Genomic DNA, 26,092 nt, shown 5'->3' on the forward strand with positions numbered 1-26,092 from the left:
TTTAATCTAACGACATAACACTGTGGCTGCAAAAATGCTGCTCCCTCTTTGTCATTCAATCGCTCACCAATTTGTGGCATTCGCTGTTTATCTTTTCAAAGCAACATCAGGACATTTTCAACGGAACAGAAGAGGGGGAAAAATCAGTGATAACTCCCGCGTGCTTTAGAAACACAAACAGCTTCGTTAAAGCACTTCCAAAGAAATCAAAATGAAACAGCTTACAGATTGCACCTATCACCGTTTGATGCAGAGCTAGATACAGTATTACACGTTACCCGTAAACTTACCCGTCAGGCTGGACCGGTCCCAGAAAAAAAACACTGCGTGGCGCACGACAGCTTCTCAGATAAAGCATGCATGGCACTATAATCCACTACACGCCTCACACACAGGTATATGCATCTTCTTTACAATCGGAAACCGGCAATATATGCTGTGAAGACAGAGGGGATAAAGTAGAGTCATGCCAGGGCGTCTGTGATCTGAAGCGATCCGTCAGCTCCGCAGTATGTCTGGAATCTGGGAATGGTGTCAGCAACAAGGAGTGGAAGCCTTTAATGAAATTAGATAACAGGTGGGTGAGGTGACACACACAGAAGAATCACAGCTGCTCTCAGCTTACGTATCGTATCACACTTGAGCCAAAGAGATCAAACTGCCCAGGAGGTGAGTTTCACAAAGTGCTGATTTAGTCATCAAACATTTCAACCTATTTTATTTTTTGGTTGTTTTAGGGGACAAAATCGTAGAGTCCGACTGCAAGCGAGGACAAGATATCTCTGAACTGCCATAAATGGAAATAGTGAGTTGTTTTTTTTCTGGAGGAGTGAATGAAAATCTCCTTTTTCCTTGATTGGAGAGCGACATGAGTTGAGTTTCACTGCTTTAAAAAAGTTAACGCTTATTGCCGGGAAAGACTACAGTAATGTCAAACAACGAGGAGAGTCTGGATGAGGATACAGTTTTCCTGCCGGTGGATGAGTCCTCCCCGGAGTTCATCTATAGTGAGAGGGAGAGAGAAGCAGTGGAGAAGCTGCTGAGCGCTGGACCAGAGGCTTTCTACTCAGTCGTCAAAGAGCTCCCCGACTGCTTCTTATCCTCTGAAGAGGTCAGCCAGTTTAAAAGCTGGGTTCAGAGCTACTCTTTCAACGATCCGCGGCTACAACATGAGAATGGAGCAGAGAGCATGGCAGAGATGGAGGACTTCTGTTCCAGTTACTTTCCCTGCCACTCGGACGTGCCAGTCCCGGGCCTGGAGTTGGGCTGGCCTCATAAAACCCCCTGGTCGGTAACGGCAAGTGTCACAGTCCACACCAGCCCTCCTGCAGAAGGGGAACCTTCAGTCAGAGAGGTGATCAGACGGCAGTTACAAAGAGCCAGACAGGTACGCAAATTTCAGCTGGATTCATTATTTTCACGAATAGAAACAGCTTATGTTTTCATATGAAGTACATAAAGTCAGGATATCTAAAAGGAAATTAGTTATATGCTTAGACCCTGATGAAGACGCCTGTGTTTGTCTTGCTTGCTAAATTTCTCCTAGAGTTAAATATTTTTATATTGTTGGGGGTTTTTTTTGCACTCCTGAAGATTTCCCGTAGAGAAAGCCTTAGAGGCAGCACTTCCTCTAAAGAACTCGTTTTGTTGTTAGGCATTTCTCTGATAATTAACCATCAAATTTTAACTTTTAGCCATTATGATTTCATCATTTCTTTTTGTTATGATTGTATTCTTATGATAGGCCTGAACACTGAAAGAAGTGGGCTTTAGTTAAAAATGCAGGCTAAATTATATACATGCATATTTTCATGTCATTCAGGTAATTGCCATCGTGATAGACAGACTGACAGATAGTGCAATAATTGGAGATTTACACAGTGCTGCCTCTCGGGGCGTCCCTGTCTACATCATCCTGAACCAAAGGTCCATTCAGGAGAAGTTCTCGTCCAACAGGCTCTGGCATCCAGTGAGTCAACACATACAAATCAGCACACACCTAGCAGCCATCCTTCACACATGGCAGTAAATAAAACAAAGATTTTAGTTGGACACAGCAGCGCATTGTGGAATGGGATATTTTCATTTGCTATCCTGGTCTTAACATGTGCAACAAAGTCTTGTTGTGCTCAATGTGGTGGCAAATTTGTTTAAGCTGAAAAAGAATGAAACTAAAAACACTTCCCATATGTCCCATGCTACTGTAGTGACATCTATAAGCACACATTTGTTCCCAAAGTCTAGTTTTTGTATTTATTTAAGTTAAAAATGCTTTTCAAATGTAGTTTTATTGCTTTAGTTCAGTTTGAGTTACTTGACTCTGTGCACATATGTTGGAACTCAAACTGCAAGTCTTGTCTTTTTGCTTTGACAAGCTGATGGTAGGAATGTAGCAGAGAATCGGCCACACAGCTAAACTGGTTGCACAGCATTCAATGGAGTTTGTATTGCTTTCAAGCAAAGACAGCATTCTCATTAGAGCTGCTCATGAAATAGATGAACAGAAGGTAAAATCAGGGCAGAATTCAGCCATACTTGGATAGAATGCTGAATTAAAACCCTGTTTACACTTATATCCAATCCTTTCCACAAAATCAATTTAAATCCAAGTGTATACACAGTCGTACCTGTTACATGCACTTTTAGACATTCTTTCTTGTATCCTCAGCGGATCAAGCCTACACTCCTTTGCATTGATTATATCACCTTGAAACCTAAAGTACCACTTAATCATATCAAGATCATGGTCTTGTTTGTACCTACAGTACTTACAGCGTTACACACCAATGTGACGATTCAGCTTTTGGCACTGTCACAGGTTTTAGTGTAATGCAATGCTGAGTTTAAACCTTGTGTTTTGACAGAACATACGGGTCCGAGCTCTTGGTGGGAGAAGTTTTGGTTTGAGGGATGGAAGAAAGCTGGTTGGGGAAATGAATGAGAAATTCATTCTGGTGGACTTAGACACAGTCATCCACGGCAGCTACAGGTAAACAGATTTGGCTTCCACCTGCTTGTCTTTGTATGTGAGGCGTAAATGCTTGAAAGTGACTCAAAACATTGTTGCTGAATTCTGCAGCTTCACCTGGACGGATACCCACCTGCACCGGCAGCTGATCACCGTCCTGAGGGGACCAGCTGTTGATGCATTTGACCGGGAGTTCAGGATTTTGTATGCTAGTTCACTCCCAGTTCTTTCCACTGCAACCCATGTGAACCAAAACCATCAGCTTAAAGACATTTCAGCTGTCAGACTTCTGAAAAGGATCTCTGTTGATCCCGATATCACCGACCCTCCCTCCCCACGTGCTGTTTCCCCTCTGGACTGGGATAAGATGGGAGTTTTTTCAGAAGAAAGCAGCTTGCCAACCAGTCCTCTGTATCTTCATGGGGAAGTGGTGAAGCTGGAGATGGCGCTACAGAACAGCATGCAGTTAGATAAAAACACACCTTTAATGGATGGATTTACTAACAACCAAAACCATCTTGAGGATAAAAGAAGGTAGTGTATCTGAATTAGTCTCCACATCATCATCAGTCCTTGAATAAATATGTCAGAATACAGCAGACATATTTAAAATTCTCATGGCCAGAATTTATTCTGTCCTTTAACCAAACCTGTAGCTGATCTTCTTGCTTCTTGCTTTAACCTGCCATCCCTTTTGTATTATTCTCTGAGTAATTTCCAGAATAGCAAACTGGATATTTTCAATATTTTGTGCTGCAGGATGTTTTTTTTTCAGATTTTTGTGTCTGACAGATTCAAAGAAAACTTCTCTCCAGTGGAAACTGAAGTTGTTAAAAACTCAACTTTGAAGTGAGTCTTATTAAAAGCTATGTTATGATTTGAACTACTAGCTCATGTCGATGATTTACACAAACATAAGGGATCTTGATTATGCTCATAGGAACAGAGAGCCTTTGACAGCAGAGCCAGCTACTTCAGAGAGAACGAAAAGGTGAAATCAATAAGACACCAAAAAAAAAGAGAATTATTTTTAGACTGTCATTTTCAAATATATGTATATTTTCACCATGTTATTGAAGATTTTTTAATTCGACAGGATCACAGACAGCCTTTCTCCAGTGGCAACTGACATGGAGAAATCCACTTTCCAGTGAGTCTTATGTAATGATTCAAACTATTCGATTTTTTTTTCCATGTCAATGTTTTACACAAACTTTTGGGATCTTGACTATTTTCATAGGCGCAGAGAGTCCTTATCAACCCAGCCGGATACTTCAGACAGAACAAAAAGGTAAGATCAACAAGATACAACTTAGTTTTTTTTTAAATTGATTGTCCAAATTTATCTATTTGTAAATATTTTAGGATGTTTTTAAAGATTTTTGTGTTTGACAGGGTCAAAGACAAAATCTCTCCGGTGGCAACTGATGTCATAGAAAAATCAACTTTCAAGTGAGTCTTGTTATTAGCTGTGGTATGACTGAGATTATTAGGGGTCTGTTTTTTCCAGGCTGAGGATATTTGGGATCTTATTTGTTTTCACAGGAACAGAGAGCCCGTATCAACTCAGCCAGCTACTTCAGACAGAGTAAAAAAGTAAGATCAACATGATATATGGAAAAATAATTATTAATTTTAAAATTTCACGTCCAAATATATCTATATTTTGAGGACGTTCTTACAGATTTATGTATTTGTCAGGTTATCTGAAAGCGTGTCTCCTGTTGCAACTGACATAGAAAAATCAGCCGTTTTCAAGTGAGTGTTATTATGAGCTATGCTGTTATTAAGACTATTAGCTCGTTTGCACAAACATTTAAGATCTTGATTATTTATTAGGAGCAGAGAGTCTTTATCGACTCAGCCGGATACTTCAGACAGAAGAAAAAGGTGAGATCAACAAGATACAAGTTTTTTCTTTGGCAATTTTCTTGTCCAAATATATCTATTTGTATATGTTTGTAGGATGTTTTTACAGATATTTGTATTTGATAGGGTCAACGACAATCTGCCTCCAGAGTCAACTGATGTCATAGAAAAATTACTTTTCAAGAAAGTCCTATTATTAGCTATGCTATGATTAAGACAATTAGTTGTCTCTGTTTTTTCCATGATCTTGATCTTGGTCTTGATTTAGGAGCAGGGAGTCCTCATCAGCACAGCCAGCTCCTTTAGAAAGAACAAAAAGGTAAGATGTCATGTCCAAATATCTGGCACCAAAATAAGTTATTGAAATAATTGTATAAATAATAATTTAATGTCCAAATTGTGTATTTTGTAGATTATATTGTACCGTACTCTATTGTATCCAGCACATTTGTGGCTTATTGAGAAAAGCTGGTCATAAGCATTTTAACTGTACCTACTTTAAAATAATGCCAGATTTTTCTTCTGTGTGTGTGTTGGTATGATTTTTTTTTAAAATTACTTTTCTATCCTTTTATATTCAAATGACATGTTCACACAAGGAAAACTTCTTTTTTTTAAAGGATAAAGCCTGGTGGTTATAATTTAGCTTTCCTTAGCTTTCCTTTTGCATATTTATTCAGAGTTGTTTCATTTTCAAATGGTCTAAAATGTCTAAAATAAAGTTTGTCACTTTTTATTCCTACTGGATGGAGTGCAGCATGGAGAGAGACACTTCCAGGCACCACCCATCAGAGAGGAGCACAACTTTATATACCAGAAATACATCTACATATGATGACAAAGCAAACGAGGAAACATACAGGCGTTACTCTTTTCAGGCAAGAAGGTACTCTATTAAAGAAGAGGAGAGTAAAACAGATGATATTGCAAAAAAAATGGTGAACAAGCCATCTTCTAGAGTAAGTAACCTGCTTTTGCTTTCAAAACACTCAATCTCATCTTGATATGGAGCTCCTAGAAAAGCTAAGATGTATTTCTCTCCTGTCAGAAGCCGATAATCTTGAGCATACACAGGGAGGATAACTTCACCGCTCTGAGCGACATCATGAGGAAAATTCCACATACCAGTTCAGGACTGCTTAAGAGAGAATCAAAGAGTATACATACCCAGTCCATGTGGGATCTGAGCAAGGAAGACGCAGCTACAAGTCATGAAAAGAAAAGAGTCTCAGTGCCGAGATATACCAGGCCCACTGTAAGTGTGCAGATTTAACTAACTAACTAACTAACTAACTAACTAACTAACTAACTAACTAAAGGACTTAGAGACTTAGAAAGATATTTATTGAGGCTCTCCCTTTTCTCTCTGTGCTCTCCTTTTTTCTTCCCCCTTAATCCCTGTGAGGGGTTATGTCACATCGCTGCCTCTCCCTGCGCCTGGATTGGCCGGGAGTTACTTCCTGTTAAAAGGAAGAATCCTCCTAGTGCTGCTCATCGGAGATAAATTGAAAGTTTGGGGTTTTACTTACACTGCAGTGCATTTAGCTCACAATATAAAGAACCTTGTTATTGTGATTTGGGACTATAGAAATAAACCTGAAATTAAGTCAGTTGTCACTCCACAAAAACATAACAGTGGCCTTTTGCAAATATCTCTTCTCCTCAGTATTAAAAGTTATCATCTTAGAACTCTGAAGTAAGTAATAAGAAGCCAAAAAAAAGAAAAAATTTATTTTTAGTGAAATTTCCTTTTAGTAAAATCCATGTGTTTGAATCATTGCAAACAAAAGATAAACATACGTGTAGAAAGTACAAATTAGCCAAGGGTTTTCTGCCTTTTTGGCTGGTGACCCCTAAAAACTACAATCAAATTTTTAAAAAAAAGTTATTGTCTGAATGAGTGAAATCACATGTAATTTATTTTTCAAATATTTTAGAAGCGACAAGAATCATTTCTACTGTTTTAGAGTAAAAAAAAAGAAAAGAAACTAAGTAGTCTGTTTTATCTCTGTAATTACCCTCAGGTTGAAAAGCAAAGGTAGCATTAACTTTAAATTCACTCATATGTGAGAAGTATATAACTATAGTGCCATAGTGCCAATATCTGATACTCTTTTTCTGTTTCCCTGACAGTATGAGCCATCTTACATAACACCTGGTCTTACCCTGATGGAAAAGAGGAACGACAAAGCGAGGTCCACATTAATGCCCACAGAGAGGCCTCGCAGTTACACTTTTCTCGGTGTGGACTCGGGAAGGAAGAAAGGAGGAGCGGGAGAAAACCATGAGTGATATACTGTGAACACGTTCTGTCACAAAGCAAAGAAACCGGCTGGCAGTGGATATTTTACGACATCTGCAGTGTTAACTACTTAAAGTATAAGCCAAAGCAGGCAGAGACTGTAATGAAAAGCATTAGTAACAGGCACATGGATAACAGGCATTATGGATACGATGTTTTACATGTACGGTGACTTACATGTAAAATAGTCATATTGTTGCTGCTCACCAGGAAAAATATCCACTCTGTTATTTGCTAAACATCTTTTTTGATTAAAATGTTCATAGAAGTGACTTCACTGAGCCCCTTGGGGGGTTTAGATCTTTGATGATGAACTGATAATGACTTCATTAGTTACACTTTGCTGGTACCTTTATCTCCAGAACTGCCTCAATTCTTCAAGACACAGATTCAACAAGGTGCTGGAAACACTCCTCAGAGATTTTGGTCCATATTGAGATTACATCATCACATGGCTGCTGATATTTGGTGACTGTGGAGGATGTCTGAAAACAGTGAACTCACTGTCATGTTCATAAAAGAAGTTTGAGAAACACAAGTTTGAAAGCCAAATGTTGCAGCAGAAATCGAGACTTATCAATTGTCCTGTTCTTACCTGACAGGAGTCACCATGTGTGGTCTTCTGCTGCTATAGCTCATGTATAACGTAGCACAGAAAACATTGCGGTTAAATATTGAATATATTTATTTGCCTTTCAAAAAAATATAGTGAAATGTATTGTAATTTTACATCATCAAATAATTTAGTTTTTCCTGTTTTTTGTTGGGGGGGGGGGGGGGGGGGCTTTACTGTTTTACTATTTGAAGTTACTGTTAATTCTATGGTGAAAATCACAGTTAGAATGTGAAATTAAATTCTGTTTTATCACTTTTCATATTTTAACAATGCCAACTTGGCAGACTAAACCTGTTTTGTGTAATCTGGGCCTCCTCATCTACAAATGATGTTACCAGAAAATATCCAGTTTAACTGTCATACTGCTTATACTGGCCTTCGACTTCTACCTCTACTGTTGTAAAGTACATTTTCAGATCTTTCAGTTATTCTAGCAAGGAGAGAAAATAAACATGCACATCCATCCATCCATTTTTCCTCTTATCCAATTTAGTGTCCCGTGTAAGCAGGAGTGTATCTCAGTTCTGTTAGGTGAAGATTTATTGTGTGTGTGTGTGTGTGTGTGTGTGTGTGTGTGTGTGTGTGTGTGTGTGTGTGTGTGCCTGCCTATCTATCTATCTATGGTGGTAGGCTCTCATTTTTCTCAGAAACAAAAATTAGGTTAAAAAAAAAATCTTGTAAATCTTTGTTTTTACATTCATCAGGACCCAATCAGCCCAAATATCAAATAGAAATAAAAAATGCATGCCGTGGAAGAGTTCGGGTCTAAGGAGGTTAATGGTAAATAAGAGAGAGTAGAAAACAATGGCACAGTGGTTGAAAATACATATAAAACAGGCTCATTATGTTTCCACAGTTATGTTAGAGGACACAAGAAAAGTTGATATTGTGTTCTTGAAAGTATATTTTAATTTTCTGAGAACAAATAAGCCGCATATAAATCATATCACTTCATTTTTCTTCACATGCATTACTGTAAGATTAACAGAAGATGGCTGTAAGTATAAAAATAAATGCTCAGTTACTTAATCTTAATTCATAAAGCTTGTAAAGTTTAAAAAAAAAGTTGTAAAACAGCTAAAATTATTTTATTATGCGATGTTGGGGACCAATTTTTCAAAGAATAAATACACACATGTAGAGATGAATGGTCAGATAACTCTCCGCACAGTTTGTAGAAATCCTCCAGGACAGCAGGGGGCGGTAAGTTTCCTCTCTGGTTGCCGTTTGAGCTGAAGAGGAAGGGGACGTTTCTTGTGGCACATGGTATCCAGTGAGTAAAACAGATGTGTGCAGTTAACTGAAGTGGATATATTCAGTTTTAATCTGCATTTATACGCACACAGACGTGGTTTATTGTCCGCTGTGTGTGAAGCTGGTTCATCATGGTTCGAGCAAAACGGTAAGTTTGGCTAAGATGTATCTACCTGTTAGCTTGTCTTTATAGCGTCTCTGCTCTGTTTTTCTGGGGTTTCGTGTGGTCACAATTGGCGTGCAGTGTTGTAGAAACAACGATAAGTTGTTAGTCTTAATTTACAAGCATACGGGTGCATGATTTATACTCCACTGCTGTGATGGGAGCTGGCGCTAGTGAAGTGTGGAGTGATCCGGGAAAAATAAATCTGGTATTTAACCAGAAGTTTTGAGTCTTTATTTGTTATTTGTCTTTTGCTGTTCAGGGGAAAACACGCGCAGCGGCCAAACAAGGATGAGGTCTATGATGAAGACGACCCTGAAGCCTACAACGACATGCCTGTCCCTGATAAGGTAAGACACGCAGTGTTTTATACAGCTGTGGTCAGAAGTTTGCATGGATGTGGGGGATAAGGTTTTAATGATTTCTTTGGAGTTTAACATGATTTCACATTATGTTACAGTTACTCAGTGTGTGGCTCTTTGCTTACTTTACCCAAGTCGGTATTGTCCTCTGATTTCTAAACTAGAGGGTAGTTGGTAACTTTAAGGGGGACAAAATATTACTTTGAAAAGAGAGGTCAAATTATAGCTTTAAAATAATAAAAACAAGATCTGAAATCTTGCCTGATCGTATGATTAAACTGTTGCTTTCTGTAACCAACAAAGCGGTAATATCTACGTTGAGCCAAACCTTGATGACCTGTGAAGAATAAACTAAATAAAGACCAGCATGCTCTCATATGGTGACTTGATACAACTGTTTTCATTCTCAAAGGTGTTTTCTCTTTTCTCATTCAGAAATCCTCAACATACACAAAAGACAAGATTGATGAGTTTCATGATGAGAAGATTGCAGTAAGTTCTTTATTTGTACTACGGTAGGTGTGCAGTGCAACAGTTGTGTTCTGTAACCTTTCTTCGTGCTCCGGTGTCTTTGCCGCAGAAACTTCTCGCCCGAGGTGTTCAAATGGAGAGCGACCGGGAGGAAGTGGACGATGAGGTAATGTCGTACGTGTTTGTTTAAAAGTAACTGCAGGTGAAAAATGTAGAGGAACAGCCGAGAAGAAACCTGAGATTATCGGAATTTCACAGGAGGAGGTGATGCCCCTGGATCTTTCTGAGTCGGAAGATGATGAAGGGGAGGAAGAAGAAGAAAATGAGGAAGAGGGGACAGATATGGAGAGTGATTTAGAAGGGAGAAATGAGGACGGTAAATTGACGTGTGTGTGTGTGTGTGTGTGTGTGTGTGTGTGTGTGTGTGTGTGTGTGTGTGTGTGTGTGTGTGTGTGTGTGTGCTTTTCATTTTGAGCCTATCTCACTGTGTTTACATTGTCTGCTGCAGAGCTCCCTAATGAAATGGCCTGGGGCAGAAAGAAAAAAATGTTCTACGATTCAGATTATGTGACCTCAAGTAAGAACCTTTTATCTCAAGCCGTATTATTGCATTGTGTGATGATTGCATTATCTTTTATTATGCAACATTTCGATCACTGTTATTACAGAAGGGAAATCGCAAGAAGAGTTGGAGGCTGAGGAACAAGAAGAAGAAGAAGAGGCTAAAAACATCCAAAAACGTTTAGCTGCAAATCTGAGCGAGGAGGATTATGATTTGAACTTTTTTCAGGTATTTATCTCTCTCGTAGGCCTAATGACATGCTGACAGAAACGTCTAATTCTAATTGTACGTCTTTGCCTAAATGAAGGAATTTGCTGTGGAGAAGGATGAAAGCAAGCCTGTGGAAAAAGAGGAGAGGATTGTGAAAGACCTGAAGCAGATGTCTCAGAAGGAAAAAATGAAGCTTTTGAAGAAAGAGTCACCAGAGCTGCTTGAGCTTATTCAGGACTTCAAGGCAAAGGTAAGAGACAAATAGGAAGGACGCAACTTCAGACTTAAAGAGCCTTTAAATTTTCAAGTGACGTGCAATAGATGTGACTTATTCCTGTTTCTTTGTACAGCTTAACGAGCTCAAGAATGAGCTTCAGCCTCTCATGCAAATGGTTAAGGAGGGAAAGATCCCTGCAGGAAAGGTGAGCACACTTGGCTACATTTTCTCATGGTGTTACTGTAAGAAGCATGCAGTTGTTCAAGGGACCAGTAGAGATCAAAACTGAGCTTAATTATACTATCATTGGGCTTTCTTTATCAGGTGGCCAGAATTTAATGAATAATGATGGACACAGGCGTCAACACCATGACGCCTGTGTCTTTCTTGTATCTGCACCATTATCTAGGGAAACAAATTGTGATTGTATTGTAAGTTCCTCTGTGTTTCCAACCTTTAATCATGATGAAAGGAGAAGATACTCATACTTGTGGTGCACTGCTTACAGCCTTATTTGTAAGTAAGCTACTTTCAGCTGCTCAGATTTTTACACCGGATACGCGTCCACATGCAAATCCACATCCATATATCTCTGGCTGGAATCAAACCACCAACTTTTTGCTTGTGTAGACGTGTTTGAGTATACAGGAACATGTCATCAATATCATGAAAATCAACGATGTGAATCTGAACATCTTTCATCCTTGTTTGTTTTGTTTTTTTTACCTAAAGGGTGCCAATTACCTGAAGACAAAGCAGCAACTTTATCTCAAGTAAGTTGTGATTGGATCGTAGACTCACACGACAAACTGTCACGCTCTGTCACTGAATGATGTTTCTCTCCTGCCACAGTTACTGCACAAACATCAGCTTCTACTTGGTGCTGAAAGCAAAGCGGATACCTGCTCACAACCACCCTGTGATTGAAAGACTGCTCACCTACAGAAATGTAAGTCCACACACTGATGTTTAGACCATGCTGAAAAACAGGTGAGCAGTTTCTCCTAGATTTGGTACTTTAATTAAAAAAAAAAAGCACGCGAAAGCTCAACATTTGTAGGCTCTGTTATGAGTCCAAGAGGATTGTCGCAGGATGTGTGATTATGAGCCCTAGAGCTGAACCCAAAAGGCAGGTTTAGCAAACTCAGAACAAACCCTGAACTTTGAATTAATTAACTTTGAAATGCTAAACTCAGTTCAGTCAGTCGGGTGTTGGGAATCATCAGTGGAGCTCTCTTCTTGTAAATATGTGCAGGTAATCCACGCTTATATGCACTTTGATCTGAATTACACTCAACAAAAATATAAACGCAACACTTTTGTTTTTGCTCCCATTCCCCATGGGATGGACGTAGAGACCTAAAATTCATTCCAGATACACAATATAACCATCCCTCCCAAACAGTGGTCACAAATCAGTCCAAATGTGTGGTAGTGGGCACATCTGCTATATTGAGATAATCCATCCCACCTCACAGGTGTGCCACATCAGGATGCTGATCTGACATCATGAGTAGTGCACAGGTGTACCTCAGACTGCCCACAACAAAAGGCCACCCTGGAATGTGCAGTTTTGTCTCACAGCAAAATGCCACAGATGCCACAAGCAATGAGGGAGCGTGCAACTGGCATGCTGACAGCAGGAATGTCAACCAGATCTGTCGCCCGTGCATTGAATGTTCATTTCTCAACCATAAGCCGTCTCCACAGGCGTTTCAGAGAATATGGCAGCACATCCAACCGGCCTCACAACCGCAGACCTCGTGTAACCACACCAGCCCAGGACCTCCACATCCAGCAGGTTCACCTCCAAGGTCGTCTGAGACCAGCCACCCAGACAGCTGCTGGAACAATTGGTTTGCACAACCAAACAATTTCTGCACAAACTGTCAGAAACCGTCTCAGGGACGCTCAACTGCATGCCCGTCGTCCTCATCGGGGTCTTGACCTGACTCCAGCTCGTCGCCGTAACAGACTTGTGTGGGCAAATGCTCACATTCGATGGCGTCTGGCACGTTGGAGAGGTGTGCGCTTCACGGATGAATCATGGTTCACATTGTTCAGGGCAGATGGCAGCTGAGAATGTCCCAGTTCTTGCATGGCCAGCATACTCACCGGACATGTCACCCATTGAGCATGTTCGGGATGTGCTTGACCGGCGTATACGACAGCGTGTACCAGTTCCCACGAATATCCAACAACCTCGCACAGCCATTGAAGTGGAGTGGACCAACATTCCACAGGCCACAATTGACAATCTGATAGACTCCATGCGACGATGTGTTGCACTGCATGAGGCAAATGGTGGTCACACCAGATACTGACCGGTTCTGGGTCCCCAGACCCCCAATAGCGCAAAAAACTGCACATTCCAGGGTGGCCTTTTGTTGTGGGCAGTCTGAGGTACACCTGTGCACTACTCATGATGTCAGATCAGCATCCTGATGTGGCACACCTGTGAGGTGGGATGGATTATCTCAATATAGCAGATGTGCCCACTACCACACATTTGGACTGATTTGTGACCACTGTTTGGGAGGGATGGTTATATTGTGTATCTGGAATGAATTTTAGGTCTCTACGTCCATCCCATGGGGAATGGGAGCAGTAACAAAGGTGTTGCGTTTATATTTTTGTTGAGTGTAAATAAACGGCATCAGTGAGATACTTCAGGCTCAGCAGGTCAGGTTCACAGGGGTTAAAATAGTAGCTGTTTGTTGCAACTAAAAGCCAAAATCTTTTACTGTGTGTTTGTTACTTTGGTCGGCATCTTTTATTTGTGATTTCACTGTATTGACACTCCAAACCAGCACCATGAGACACACGATTATGAAATCTCTCCTGACACACATCCTACAAAGCTGATCACAAAAATCCACAAAATGCAAAATGTCTTACTGAGTCTCTGATGCCTGCTTGCAGCTCATCAATGAACTAGGCGCAGTAGATGCTCGGCTCGCTCCAGAGTTTCGCCAGCTACTAGCTGGTGGAGAGGAAAATAAGGCAGGAAGCAAGCAAGCAGAAGGCAAGAAGTCTAAAGTTTCAAACAGGAAGGAAAAGGTAAGAGAACAACATTAATATACTACTATATTACGTCTGCACCAGGGGTTATCTGAGGACACTCTTCGACAACATTGATATACATAAAGAGCATCCTCAGATGACCCCTAGTGCCGACGTTTAACTTTTATATTGATTGCTAATGTGTGCGTATGTGTGCACGCACCCACTGGATACAGGAATCTGGAGAAGCTGTGCCCGAGGAGGAGTCAGACTCTGACCTGGATGAGGAAGAAGCTCTACGCTTCTACAAAGAGGCAGAGGAACGGTTAAAATTAAAGAGGAAGGGCAATAATCCAGAAGATGAAATGTAAGTATGCACTTTTTAACTTGCAGTAAAAGTACAGGAAGTGTACTCATGGGATGTGTCTTTGATATGCAGAGGATTTGGGGTCAGAATAACAGGAATCCGTGCCGACTTGCATGTTGCAATAGATGTCACGATGTAGCACATTTGATATACTATAGTATTGGGAAATACACTGAAATTTTTCAGAAGCCTGAAACACTGCAAACTGCTCTGCTCACTCTAAAGTCTTACATCCCTCTGAGTGGTTCAGTTCTATTTAAACACCAGTATTATTGGGGAGCTGAAATATGTGTGGCTTGGCTCTAAACATGTAGAGAGCAGTTACAGGACAGACTGGTGTTCAGTTGCCAAAATGACACTGTGCCTCTGGTAGAGTATTCACCAAAAGAGCCATATTGGATATTTTGGTAGTACTGAATCAAATTTATATAAGGTAAAATCAACCAGGAGAGTGAAACATTAAGAAAATCTTTGTGTTACAGGATGGAGGAGAATGAAGAAGAGGAAGAATTGGATCCAAATGCAAAGAGAGGAATCACTTACCAGGTACTGAGTGATACAGTCATGTATTTGCACAAAACATGAGTACTTACAGCAGAAATTTAATGGATGGAGCCCACTGATAACTGTAGCATATGCCACAGCTTGTTTAATAATTATCCAAGCATTACATTTTATAACTATGGATACATTTGTTTTTTTTAGTGTTACACAAGCATATGTCTTTGTATGCTTACTCATTTTGACCTCTAGGTATTTTAAAAAAATAAATAAATAAAAAAAATCATGTCTATATTGTATATGTAATTGATAAATATACAAAGGATTGTAGTTGGATAACAGATTAATAATTTCGACCCAATTAAATAACTGAAAATGTTAAAAATGAACAACTTAACTTCTTGAAGTAGTCATTTATTTGCCATTACGGTTGTTGGAGAATGGAGTCTAAACTACACTTTTGGAAGTACTGGTGTTAATAAACGTGATTGAGTGCCATCTGCTGGGCACTCGCAGTAGTACACTAAAGATTTTATCTAGCTCTAGTTCAAGAAAATGGATTGTAGTGTGCATATCAAGTTGTTTTGCTACAGCTTCAGAGAGCGTGTTTGCAAAATTCAGCTTAATTATCCTTTAAAAGTACGTAAGTGCAAGCTTTAAAGTGTTCTCCACAGCACTGCGTGTTTACATCTCTGGATTCTCCTCCTTCAAGTTTTCTAGATCCAGTGTGTGACACTGATTTCTGAATTGTATTAATTATGTTTGTCTAACAATTCCACAGATGGCCAAGAACAAGGGGCTCACGCCGAAAAGGAAGAAAATTGACCGTAATCCCAGAGTCAAGCACAGAGAGAAGTTCAGACGGGCTAAAATCCGCAGAAAGGGACAGGTCTGTATTCAACATGTTTTATTACATCGTTGAGCAAGGATTTCAGGGATTGTCTGAAGACTCTTAAAGAGGATGTGCTGGATTGTGACACACATTTCTGCGATGCGTTTTAAAATTGCTGCTTATCGTTTCGCCAGGTCCGAGAGGTTCGTCACGAAGAGACGAGATACAGCGGAGAGCTGTCTGGTATTCGTGCTGGTGTCAAGAAGAGTGTCAAACTCAAGTAACCGAGTCCAGAATATGCTGCCAAGTGTGGCAGTGAGATTGAACCAGTACCAGTGGACTGTGATTTTAAATGTTTATTATTGGAAAACCTTGCAGGAAAGAAAATATTGTCATTGTTTTAAAACTTGAAACTGCTTTTCTGATTACTAGAAAGTGTGAATAAACATTTTAAAACCTGGATATTGTCCCTCTACAGAGACTGCGTTTAATGCTTCGAGGTTCATTCTTAGAACACACACAACAAACAAGGAAGATGTGACTTACAGTTGTCGCTAAGGTTTTGCAACAGTAGAGCATACTGAATATACAGTAACTTGCCAGCAGAACAGGCAGGTATGAATTGCAGCCCAATGTGGATCACGTAAGAATACAGACACAACTTAAAGCTGCTCAGACATGCAGATACGTTCTATCAAGCCACTTGTTGAGTTATGAAGTTGTCATGCGCCGACGTCAAGTTGCTGACTATCCTCTCTTCTATCTCCACCTCATTCTTCACATCCTCCTCAGTTAGGATTAGCTCAGCCTGAGTCTCAAGGGTCACCACCACCACATAACCCCGCCTAGAGTCCAGTACGTTGGCCACCACTGCTTGGTGCCTGTAGGTATCCAGAGCTCGTCGAGCCTTGTCCAGCAGGATCGACGCATCAGTCTCGAGTTTGAAGGATATGACAAATGCCTGAGGTGCCCATTCTTTCACCAGTGGGGACAATATCTTGGGGACCATTTTCAAGCTCAGCTGAAGGGCAGAAGAAAAATTGTAATTACTGGCAAGACTAAAGAGGCATACGCACAGGAAAATGTAATTCAGCAGCTGAGAGGAGCAACAATAACAACTGCTGAATTGAAAGTATGTGCAGCTGTTTAACGCAGCAGTTCCCCAACCCGTTTTGCTCCACGGACCGGTTTAATGTCAGACCATATTTTCACAGACCGGCCTTTAAGGTGTCGCGGATAAATACAACAAAATAAAATTATATGACCAAGACAAAAACTGGTATTTTCTAAATATAATAAACGCAAATTAACTGTGTAATTGTGGAACTTCATTAGCAGCGTCCTCCTGAAATGCTCCAACAACATTAAGAGTAAGATCTTCCTCTCTGCCCTTTAATGCTCTCTGGTCGCTATGGTAATGTATAAATATTTCTTTCAAAATAAGACACAACTACAACACGGTAAAAAAAAAACCCAGGGAAACTACAAATTTCACACCCAAGCTTCGACTCTCGGGGCCCGGTACCAAACGACTCACGGACCATGCCCCGGGGGTTGGGGACCGCAAGCGTAAGGGTTCACAGCCTGGAGTTTATTCCCTAGCTGTAAGTATAAATTAGTGCTCAGTTTTAGGACCATATATTGATGCTTATATAACAATAAAAGTAAAATTATTTGCAACCAACAGGAAAAAATAAAGCTTCATCCAAGTATCTGTATTTCTTATTGATGCTCATCAGACACAAAGACACTGTGGTATCCGTACACAGAGGTCTGGGGATCTTCCAGGAACGATGACTCTCTAATTATCATTAGGTTAGCAGCATATGTTACCATGGCAATATTCCCCCATAAGCAGTGAACCCCCTTCGTACTCACATCTCATGCTTCCTTTTACACACCTCCGAACTGAAGTGGTGAATAAAAAGCAGACCAATAACACCATTTCCCCCCACCCTCACCTGAAGAGGTCCGTTGGAAGACTGGATTTTGTGTTCAGGCATCTCAGATGCTGGGATGTAGAAATCAGACACTGCTGCAGCCAAGTAAAACATAGCCTTTGATCCTAAGGGCAGAACAAACACTTGTGAAGATGTTTTGAACGTATGTTAGACAAAGCCACAGCTCAGGCCTTTAACCTGCTGTTACCTATTTTGCTGAGAGCCTGCGCTGCTGCTTTGAGTAGGTGCAGATACTCTGACAGAGTGCTGAACTCGATAGGCAGAAGAAGTCTGCTTTTTTTCACCTCCTCGTATCTCTTCAGTACTTTGGCAATGTTCGGCAGCACCTGCTGATTAACCACCACTTCACCAGTATTACCAGGCGCTCCTCCACCTTGAAACTCCAGAGCGTCCAGCATGTTGATGGTTAAAAACATCCGTGTGTAGGGGTAGAGTGAGCGATGCCTGTGTAGGAAAATGACTGCATAACCAGAGTCTATGAAATACTCTGCAGAGGAGGCTCCTCGCCTGCCGCTGCTGAAGTTATCGAGGAAGCGAACAGTGCGGGACTCCAGGGGAACCTTGGTGCCTCCTGAAGTGATGAGAACCACCTTTCGGCCTGCTTCTGCATGAAAGCTGGCAAAAGCAGCCATCTTCTCTTTGACCTCCTCCACATGGGAGGGAACAGCAAATTCTTCTGCTAACTTCCCATCAATAGATGATATTCTGGGTTCAGCCATCACCTGACAAGAGAGAAGAAGGAGGCATCTTTAAGTGATGCCTAATGTGATTCAACAGTCTCCAGTGACAGGTCTGTTTTCAAAGTGGGACATTTCAGTATCAGATTACCTCGCTGTTGGTTTCTGCAGGTCACAAATTTATGGATGTACAGTTATAAATCACACTGGGCCTACTTTAATAAAGCTGACTGGGACAATATTAAAATAATGCTGATAATTTTACACCCAAAGCGTGACATTTAACCACAAAAACTACATTTTCCCGTTCAGTATTTAGAAAATGACAGTTAATGAAGACTGTTAATTCTGTGCTTCACTATTTTCTTCTCTTTTTTTGGTAAAACAGCGCATTTGAAAATTCATGGATAAAAATAATATTTGTATTATTGTATTATAGTATTGTAAATATTATTTTGATTAAAGGACTTGTGCATACTGGTGGGTTAATCATTACAGAAAGATAAAAAATTGCCAATACTTTAAATTTAGGCCAGTGTAGCATAAGCATTACTCTGGGTGACGATCTGCTGAATTTATTAAGCACTGTAAATGTACGTGCAGCCATCCTCCTGTAACGTCTACCTGACGGTAACAAGAATTAATGGTGTGCTGGATGGCCATGATCGTTGTACATTTACATAAAATTTAAGAAAAAAACCCAAAATGTGCAATACATAAGCATAAAGTAAACTGAATTCACACTTTATTAGGTGGGGTGGATGCATCCATCCACCCCCTTCTGCTTATCAAATTCAAGGTCACCAGGGGGGCTAGATCTTAAAATGTTGTCGTCATTTAACATTTATACAGGTTCAACCAACACTAATCATCTACTTGTCCTGACTGTATAGGCCTCTGTCCCTCAAAGAGCTCTGCTTAGTTTCTCTAGCAAAGTGCCAAAAGTGTTTAAACATATAGGTGCAATAACTTAAACTGTCCACTTTTTTACAGTCTGTTTTTATATCGTGGTATTTCTGATATTATGTCTTACCTATGTTTGTATCTATAGCTGTTTGTCCCATAGCCTGTGGTTTCCAAATGTTACAGCTGACTAATGAGAAGAAGAAGAATATGAAGAAATAAACCCACGCCTCCCTGAAAATCCTCGCTTTGTTCACTGATCCGTTTACAGGTCGAATAACAGGCTAAGTTTACATTAATGCATATTCTCGCATCATCGTTACGTATGGGTGAACTTCACAGCACAACACTGACGTGATACACACCTGTTTGCGGTTAAATGACACGCGACAGTAAACACGCTGTCAAAGTAGAAGGTGGACACTTTCTTTGGCTACTTAATGTTCAGTAATAAGAAAGGCGACACGACATAGCGCTACATGATGTTTGTAGGTTACTTGCAACTGCGGTAATACCTTATATAAAACGTAAACGACGTCTCAGACTCACAGACAAAACTTCAAAACACCCCACTTTGGTATTCGGATACCTCCAAACAACTTGTGCACTTCCTGAAGGCCAACTCTTTGGTTTTTATAAATACAGCACAACGCCTCCAGCTCCCCTAGCGGCCATTTGCGGTATTAAACAAAGAAATGGTAGTCTGCTTTTGAGTCAGCAGTGCGTCAATTATTTTTCCCTCCTGCTTGAAGTGTCAAACTTTATAAAACCCGAGCATCAACGGAGAGGACAAGGGGAATTTCTCTCAAAAAGGGGATCTTTTTGCACTGGACTGTCCCACTGAATCAGCAGATACAGTCGACGAGCAAAGACAAAATGTTGAATTGAACTTTGTGTGCGACTAGTTTGACAAGCAACAGCATCATTGAAAGCTCCTTTTCTTTGGATGTTGGTGCGCGTTTGTACATCTAATTTCTGGTAAGTTTTGAAAAAGATTTAAATACAAGCTTTTCGGGGAGGAGAAAAATGCGTTTATTTGAAATTCAATATATATATATGTATATGTACAAAATATATGTTTTATTTCATATATGTGTCTTGTACATGTCATTTGTGTTTAAATCTGAGATTAAGATGAATATTAATAATAATCCAAACCAAAAACAAGTGGATTAGAAATATGACAATCTGAACATTTTTACTGTTATTTTTAATTTTAGGCAAAAGTTATGTTTTTATAGTTTAAGGGAAAAGTCTGCTTTTGTGAACGCATTTATTTTTTTAATAAATAAAGCACTTACTGAGCAGCTAGTAAAACTAGAACAGACCTATAGAAATGTAAGTGCATTACAATATGATCCTTCCAAGCCCTCTTTCAATCGCTTAGCTTAGAACTAGTTTAATCTCATTTATCTAAGAATAAATGTGTTTTAATTAGTTTAGCTTTAGATTGTTTCATTGCATTCCAGCTGACTGTGCAGATCTTGTGTCCTCTAAACTCTGCTCCTTAAGTGCATCCTATTTCACTGTTTCAAAGACTCGACAGTCTGTCTCTGTGGGAATTGGAGCAATTGTGATGGGAACACAGACAGTATTTCAATATTTTTCTGGTTTATTGTTTGTGTTACTTTCATTTCAAATTTTTATTTTTACTGCTATCCAAATTTGATCTGAACAGTATGTAAGGGTTAAAGGTGTAATGCACAGTTTTTATGTAATAGTTTATGTAAATGTGACAGGCGAGTTGTATAAATTCTTATTTTTCATTAAGTTAACAATTTTTTTATTATCTGATCTCCTTTTTTCTTTGTTGTTGTTGTTACTGTTATGACACCATCTCATAGTGTAAGGCCCTTACCAGGTGCCTGTGGCACTTTTTAAAATCTGTGTTGCTTATTTGTTGTTTATCGTGGACTGAACTAGTTTTTTTTTCTTTATCATGCTGCTGTAACACAACAAGTTCAGTTGTAGTTTCAATAAAGTGTCTCTCTCTCTCTCTCTCTCTCTCTCTCTCTCTCTCTCTCTCTCTCTCTCTCTATATATATATATATATATATATATATAGATATATATAGATATATATATATATATATATATATATATATATATGTATATATATGTATATATGTATATATATGTATATATATATACACGCACACACACAAAATATATAAAATATATATACATATATACAAAAAGATGTAGCTAAGGAAAGTCCATTTTCAGGATTTGTGATTTTCAAAAACTAAAGAAATCAACTGAGAAACTAACCAATAACAACTCACAAAAATCAACTGCTTGGTCAGTGTGAAAACTATTTTGGGATATATAAGTTTTATTCACCATAAACTTTTTATTTCAGCCTAAAGTGGCACATCATAAGCTAGAGGAGGGCAGGCTGAGCCAGTATACCTACAAATCTTTTATTTTAAGACTTTAATCGTTTATCAATTGTCTTGTTCCATATTTTTAGGATTTATTGGCGGCAGTTCCGCAATCGACCGGCAGGTGCCGCTGCTGCACCGTTGGAAGGACAGTTGCACCACTTCGGCTGCTACCTTCACGTGCGTACTTAATTGCATTGTTTTCCCTTCCAGTTTAAGCGCATGCGATGCACATTTGTAAAAGCTAAATAACTTTTTTTTACTAGATATCAGAACAATATGATATCTGTTTGCATAACTAATAAAATAACTATTAATTATAATAATGATAATAACTAAGTAATAAAAATATATGTTGTAGCTTAGGTGAAAATAAGTGACATGGAAAATTCTAAATAAAGTATTAATAATAAAAATAGCTGGAAAAAACATAAATCGATGTAGTGATTGCTTGTATTTTTTCAGGATCATTGTTTTGCACTAAAGATGCCATGCTGATATTTCTCTTTTGATGGCCTCTGCAAGCCTCCGCGTTGAAGGTCGAGCTTTATGAGTGGAGTTAAAGGACATCCAGATATTAGTGAGCATAAAACCTTCACACTAATTAAATGATTGCAACACTTTGGCAGAAGAACAGACAGAACAATTCAAAAAAAGGCAACCAAATTCCCCACATACAACAACCACACCTCTATCACACACTTCCAGTTTCTTAAATTATCCCATATAAAAAGCCCAGAAGAAGCATGAATGAAAATTAAGGCGATGCCACGGTAAACTTTTCCTTCCGTTGTTATAATACTGCTTACAACTGCTTTGAAGTGATTGCGGGCATTGAGGTCACTGAGCCCATTAGTGTCATGTTATTGCTGGCAATTTTTTTTTTTTTTGCTCTGTGAATTTATGGTGCAGTTCACATTGTGCAATGGACATTTTAAATAGTTTTTAAGCTCGCTATATTTACATAGGCTCGGACCACTTACATGTGTGCACATGCTCCTGCAGTAAAGGTTGATTCAGTACAGGGTTAAGTTTAGAAACACCAGCCTGTTATTTTTAGGTCTTTTTTCCCCCAACTGTGGTAACTGAGCTAAAACTGCACCTTTGTATGGAGATGATCCTGTATCGTGCTGTTTCAAAACACTAATGCTTGTCTTTTATCACTGTCTATTTCATTTCTCTGAAACACCTACTCCTTAAAAGATGCACATTTTAATTAAACTCTTTCATCCGATCTTTGATCTACACTTCCTGTGGGTATCACTTCCTAAAAAGGCATGCTTCATACAAGTTTGCAAGTAGTAACTTATTGCAGTTTCAGCAGTTAATAATTAATAATCAGAGCAACTTAAAGAAAAAAGGCATGCTGCATGAGGTTTGTATTGATTTAGAGATATTTTTTAATTATTTTCTAGGGATTTTACCCTTTATTAACATCTTATTAACGTGTGAGCTATCTGCAGACTTGATGGCTGCCACAATTTATAACCCACTTATTACAATGAAAGCAGCATACACCCATTTAATAGACCTGGAAACCTGTTAGAGCTTGTAAGTAGGCTACAGTTTTACTAAATGATTTAACCTTTGAATAAGTATAAATAAAGCCACTGGTTAAAACTTACACACCTTTTATTAAAAAAAAGGTGACTTATCAGACCATGTGGACTGTATTCAATCCCCCCCCCCGCGCCTCCTGCTTTTATTCTGTGATGTTGCCTCTATTTTTCTGCGCACTTTGAGCTACATTTACACCCAGTGCGCAATAAATAAAGCAGATATCACGGATCATTTTTATTGATTGAAGTGCTTTCGTGTGTGCGGGTGCTTTTTCCACTGCGGGCGTGTGCATTTAACCGCGCGCTAGTTTCTGTGGCGGCAGGGGTAGTGAAAGACAGAGAGAGAGAGAGAGAAAAGAAACCTTCATGTGAGCTGTCTATGTGAAAGTAGTTCCGGGCACTTAACCCAAAGAGGGGAGAGTCCCGGATGTTGGCTCGGCCGCCGAAAGAAAGGCGAACGGGTGAAGGCGGAGAGAAGCTGAAGAGGGACGCCACGGCACCGCAGGCACACCGGCGAAGCCACGGTCACAGCGGCTCTTCACACAGGACGATAGCGTCAGGAGCGCAGGACATCCCCGAGGGGGGAGGGCAACCCGCTATCCGAAGAAGAGGAGGTGAAGGAAGGGGGGAGACAGTTACTCTGAAAACTACCGTGAGGATTACAGAGAGCCACCGTCACAGCAGCTTTCACCCTGAGTAAGTGAGCTATACGGGCATGGAAGTTGAACTAAGGCCCACGAAATGGACGACTTTAACGGGGAAGTGAGCTGCACTGAAGTTGTGGGGATTGCGCCCAGTGAACAGGCCCTGACACACGGTTCTCCACTCGCTGTGCTGAGGCGTGAGGGGGGACTCCTGGTTTTTTTTCCCCCCTTCTTCTTCTGCTCAGGGAGCCAGTCAGTGTTTCCCCCGTGGTCAGTGTTAGTACACCCCGGCCGTGCTGCTGCAACTCTCCAAGTTGACAGCTCTTGCGTTAGCCTGCTAACACCGCCGTGCAACCGGTGACAACTGACAGGGCAACTTTGACAGCTAGCTAGCCAGTTTTGGTAGCCAGCTAACTTTAGCAGAGTGTTGTGGGCGCTTTCTCCAGGGCCAGGGCTAGGTGTGTTTGTGTGTACGCTTGTGCTTTTCCTCGCTTTAGGTGGCTGTATAATGACCTACCCCAGCCCTCCACAGCTATCGTTAAGCTAGCTGTTTGGTATGTGAGACGATGTGTGTCCAGCATGGAGTGAGTGTGTGCATGAGCCCAGTGTCATTTGGCTTTCCTGCGTGCTCTGACGGTATTTGACTCACAGCTGTTGCAGTGTGTTTTCTCGTCTGTCAATCGTCTGCTTCTCGGGCGAGGTTATAAATTCCTGCAGGAAAAATAATGATCCTAGCATGAAAAAGATGGGGGGGGGACCCCCTCAAAAATCTAGTCGACCTGTGTGAGAAGGGCGAAGGATTGTCATGAGGCTGGGCAATCAACAAGTGCAAAGCGTGTTTCAGGTGCATTTTACGCCGCTGATTTTGATCTCCAGTCTGCCTCTGTGCCGCTGTGCATTGTCCTGAGACGGCACAGGCGGGTATTGCGGTTAACTCTTTGGTCATTTGTGCAAGATTTCTCGGGGCATGCTTTTTCTTATCTCTTATGTTTTTTTCTAGTAGTGAGTTTGTGATCGTTCAGAATAACACACACACACACACACACACACACACACACACACACACACACACACACACACACACACAAAACCCCAAAACAAAACAGCTGCGACATTTGCATGTAGTTGTGTACAAAAACGGCGCTCTTCCCTTTTTATCCCGACTTCCTTTATTAAAAGATGGATGACTGAACTCTTAATTTGCACTGCTGTCAACTCGTGCAGGCTTTATCAACGGATTCAGTGTGCTATTGCAGAGATGGGCTTGCAACGAGCTAATCATCATATACTCTCAATTAAATTTGCCATAAAGCCGGCGAAAAAAGGTTAAATTTATGACTAAATCCAAGCGTAATAAATTCCCCCCTAACATCCCAACCATGCCAGACCTTATGCTTCAACTAACAAAATGCCCATAGCGTTAGTCAGCACCCACAATCAAAGGTCAGACCTGGTTTGCTTCTTAATCACCCATCCTTTAAATAGCAGGCCCACAGAGCTGTCTGGATCGAGGCTATCTGTGCGTGCAGCTGTAGAAGACACATGGTGTTTAAGTGTGCATGGTGTTTGAAGTTGTTCCATCCAGGTCACTAGGGCCACAGTGGTTCCATTAGGCGTATTGTGGGGAAATGAGCATGCATGCTTACCCCGTCATTTTTATCATTCGAGTTTCAAGAAGTGACACCAAACAAGATGTGTGAAAAGTCTTAAGTTTGCTATGTGTTTTTTGGTGCTTGATGCAATTCACTAAAGTCGCCTTTTTATAAACACTGCTGTTTTTATAACCAAGATCTGTCACCGGGCTGTGTGACACTGGTAGTATTTGCAGTTCTTATCTGACTTGAAGTACGGCTAATGCATGCTTTTTAAAGGCTGCTGCAAAAGTATACATTACCACACACACACACACACACACACACACACACGCACTGCTGTAACATCCATTTAATTCATTTTAGTCTGTAAGCAATGCTCATGTTCATTTCTGTTTAAAGCTGAAAATGCTGGGCAGGCTCAGACTTGGAGGTTCCTTCATGTGTATTATGTACAGTAGTTTATAGTTTACAATTTGATATCAAACGGAGCCTGGTTTGGGATTTTATTTGTCATAGTAAAAAGAAAGAAAACAGTTGTTCATCTTTGATAAATTGATTGACTATTTGAGAAGAAAGTGCAAAGCACATTACACACGTAACCATTTTTAAATGTGCATGGGAGGATGAGATTCAGGTTCATCTGTAGTTTTGACCTACTGTGGTTTTTGAAGT

The 26,092-nt window shown here is 40.2% G+C and overlaps 4 protein-coding genes across 9 annotated transcripts in view; 3 read left to right on the plus strand and 1 right to left on the minus strand.

Annotated features, from left to right (window-relative positions):
• The first annotated feature begins 59 nt into the window (after positions 1-59).
• Positions 60-7,890, plus strand: sack1e (scaffolding CK1 anchoring protein E). The gene is made up of 17 exons (XM_085275584.1): positions 60-577; positions 738-1,387; positions 1,823-1,969; positions 2,865-2,989; positions 3,080-3,502; positions 3,761-3,817; positions 3,909-3,959; positions 4,065-4,118; positions 4,209-4,259; positions 4,364-4,420; positions 4,514-4,564; positions 4,670-4,726; positions 4,808-4,858; positions 5,106-5,156; positions 5,595-5,796; positions 5,886-6,092; positions 6,971-7,890. The coding sequence occupies exons 2-17, from the start codon at positions 929-931 to the stop codon at positions 7,127-7,129; spliced, it is 2,202 nt and encodes a 733-aa protein (XP_085131710.1). The 5' UTR covers positions 60-577; positions 738-928; the 3' UTR covers positions 7,130-7,890.
• A 1,089-nt stretch (positions 7,891-8,979) lies between these two features.
• utp3 (UTP3 small subunit processome component) lies at positions 8,980-16,161 on the plus strand. The gene is made up of 16 exons (XM_085274365.1): positions 8,980-9,157; positions 9,435-9,522; positions 9,970-10,026; positions 10,115-10,171; positions 10,264-10,381; positions 10,514-10,582; positions 10,674-10,795; positions 10,875-11,027; positions 11,128-11,199; positions 11,727-11,767; positions 11,847-11,943; positions 13,917-14,054; positions 14,234-14,364; positions 14,847-14,910; positions 15,647-15,754; positions 15,892-16,161. The coding sequence occupies exons 1-16, from the start codon at positions 9,141-9,143 to the stop codon at positions 15,979-15,981; spliced, it is 1,422 nt and encodes a 473-aa protein (XP_085130491.1). The 5' UTR covers positions 8,980-9,140; the 3' UTR covers positions 15,982-16,161.
• On the minus strand, positions 16,155-19,867 carry ppcs (phosphopantothenoylcysteine synthetase). Of its 4 annotated transcripts, XM_085274369.1 has the most exons (5): positions 19,604-19,737; positions 19,369-19,428; positions 17,846-18,380; positions 17,659-17,762; positions 16,155-16,718 (listed from the first exon to the last, which is right to left on the minus strand). In XM_085274369.1, the coding sequence occupies exons 3-5, from the start codon at positions 18,375-18,377 to the stop codon at positions 16,392-16,394; spliced, it is 963 nt and encodes a 320-aa protein (XP_085130495.1). In that variant the 5' UTR covers positions 18,378-18,380; positions 19,369-19,428; positions 19,604-19,737; the 3' UTR covers positions 16,155-16,391. The 4 variants fall into 4 exon arrangements, with proteins under 4 accessions (XP_085130495.1, XP_085130492.1, XP_085130496.1 ...); XM_085274366.1 differs by lacking the exons at positions 19,369-19,428; positions 19,604-19,737 and adding an exon at positions 19,754-19,867; XM_085274370.1 differs by lacking the exons at positions 19,369-19,428; positions 19,604-19,737 and adding an exon at positions 19,788-19,860.
• A 3,728-nt stretch (positions 19,868-23,595) lies between these two features.
• The window catches only part of foxj3 (forkhead box J3), a 101,458-nt gene continuing 98,961 nt past the window's right edge, over positions 23,596-26,092 (plus strand). For 2 of the 3 annotated variants that reach the window (XM_085274371.1, XM_085274373.1), the window contains exon 1: positions 23,596-23,877. The gene's annotated coding sequence lies outside the window, so the exon portion shown is untranslated. The remainder of the gene's footprint in view (positions 23,878-26,092) is intronic. The other variant, XM_085274372.1, reaches the window with a different exon arrangement.

Source organism: Mchenga conophoros, linkage group LG5, assembly GCF_057382185.1.
Source record: "Mchenga conophoros isolate Kocher_MC1m ecotype Shallow Benthic linkage group LG5, M_conophoros_male_GT1.1, whole genome shotgun sequence".
NCBI classification, from domain to species: domain Eukaryota; kingdom Metazoa; phylum Chordata; class Actinopteri; order Cichliformes; family Cichlidae; genus Mchenga; species Mchenga conophoros.

Coding starts and splice junctions, on each gene's coding strand:
- sack1e (XM_085275584.1), top strand. CDS start 929: ATGTCAAACAACGAGGAGAGTCTGGATGAGGATACAGTTTTCCTGCCG. Junction 2,990..3,079: donor GTCATCCACGGCAGCTACAG/GTAAACAGATTT, acceptor TGAATTCTGCAG/CTTCACCTGGACGGATACCC. Junction 4,859..5,105: donor ACTTCAGACAGAAGAAAAAG/GTGAGATCAACA, acceptor GTCTTGATTTAG/GAGCAGGGAGTCCTCATCAG.
- utp3 (XM_085274365.1), top strand. Junction 10,172..10,263: donor GGGAGGAAGTGGACGATGAG/GTAATGTCGTAC, acceptor GGAATTTCACAG/GAGGAGGTGATGCCCCTGGA. Junction 14,055..14,233: donor TTTCAAACAGGAAGGAAAAG/GTAAGAGAACAA, acceptor CACTGGATACAG/GAATCTGGAGAAGCTGTGCC.
- ppcs (XM_085274366.1), bottom strand. CDS start 18,377: ATGGCTGAACCCAGAATATCATCTATTGATGGGAAGTTAGCAGAAGAA. Junction 17,763..17,845: donor GCAGGCTCTCAGCAAAATAG/GTAACAGCAGGT, acceptor TTCTGCCCTTAG/GATCAAAGGCTATGTTTTAC. Junction 16,719..17,658: donor CTTCCAACGGACCTCTTCAG/GTGAGGGTGGGG, acceptor TCTGCCCTTCAG/CTGAGCTTGAAAATGGTCCC.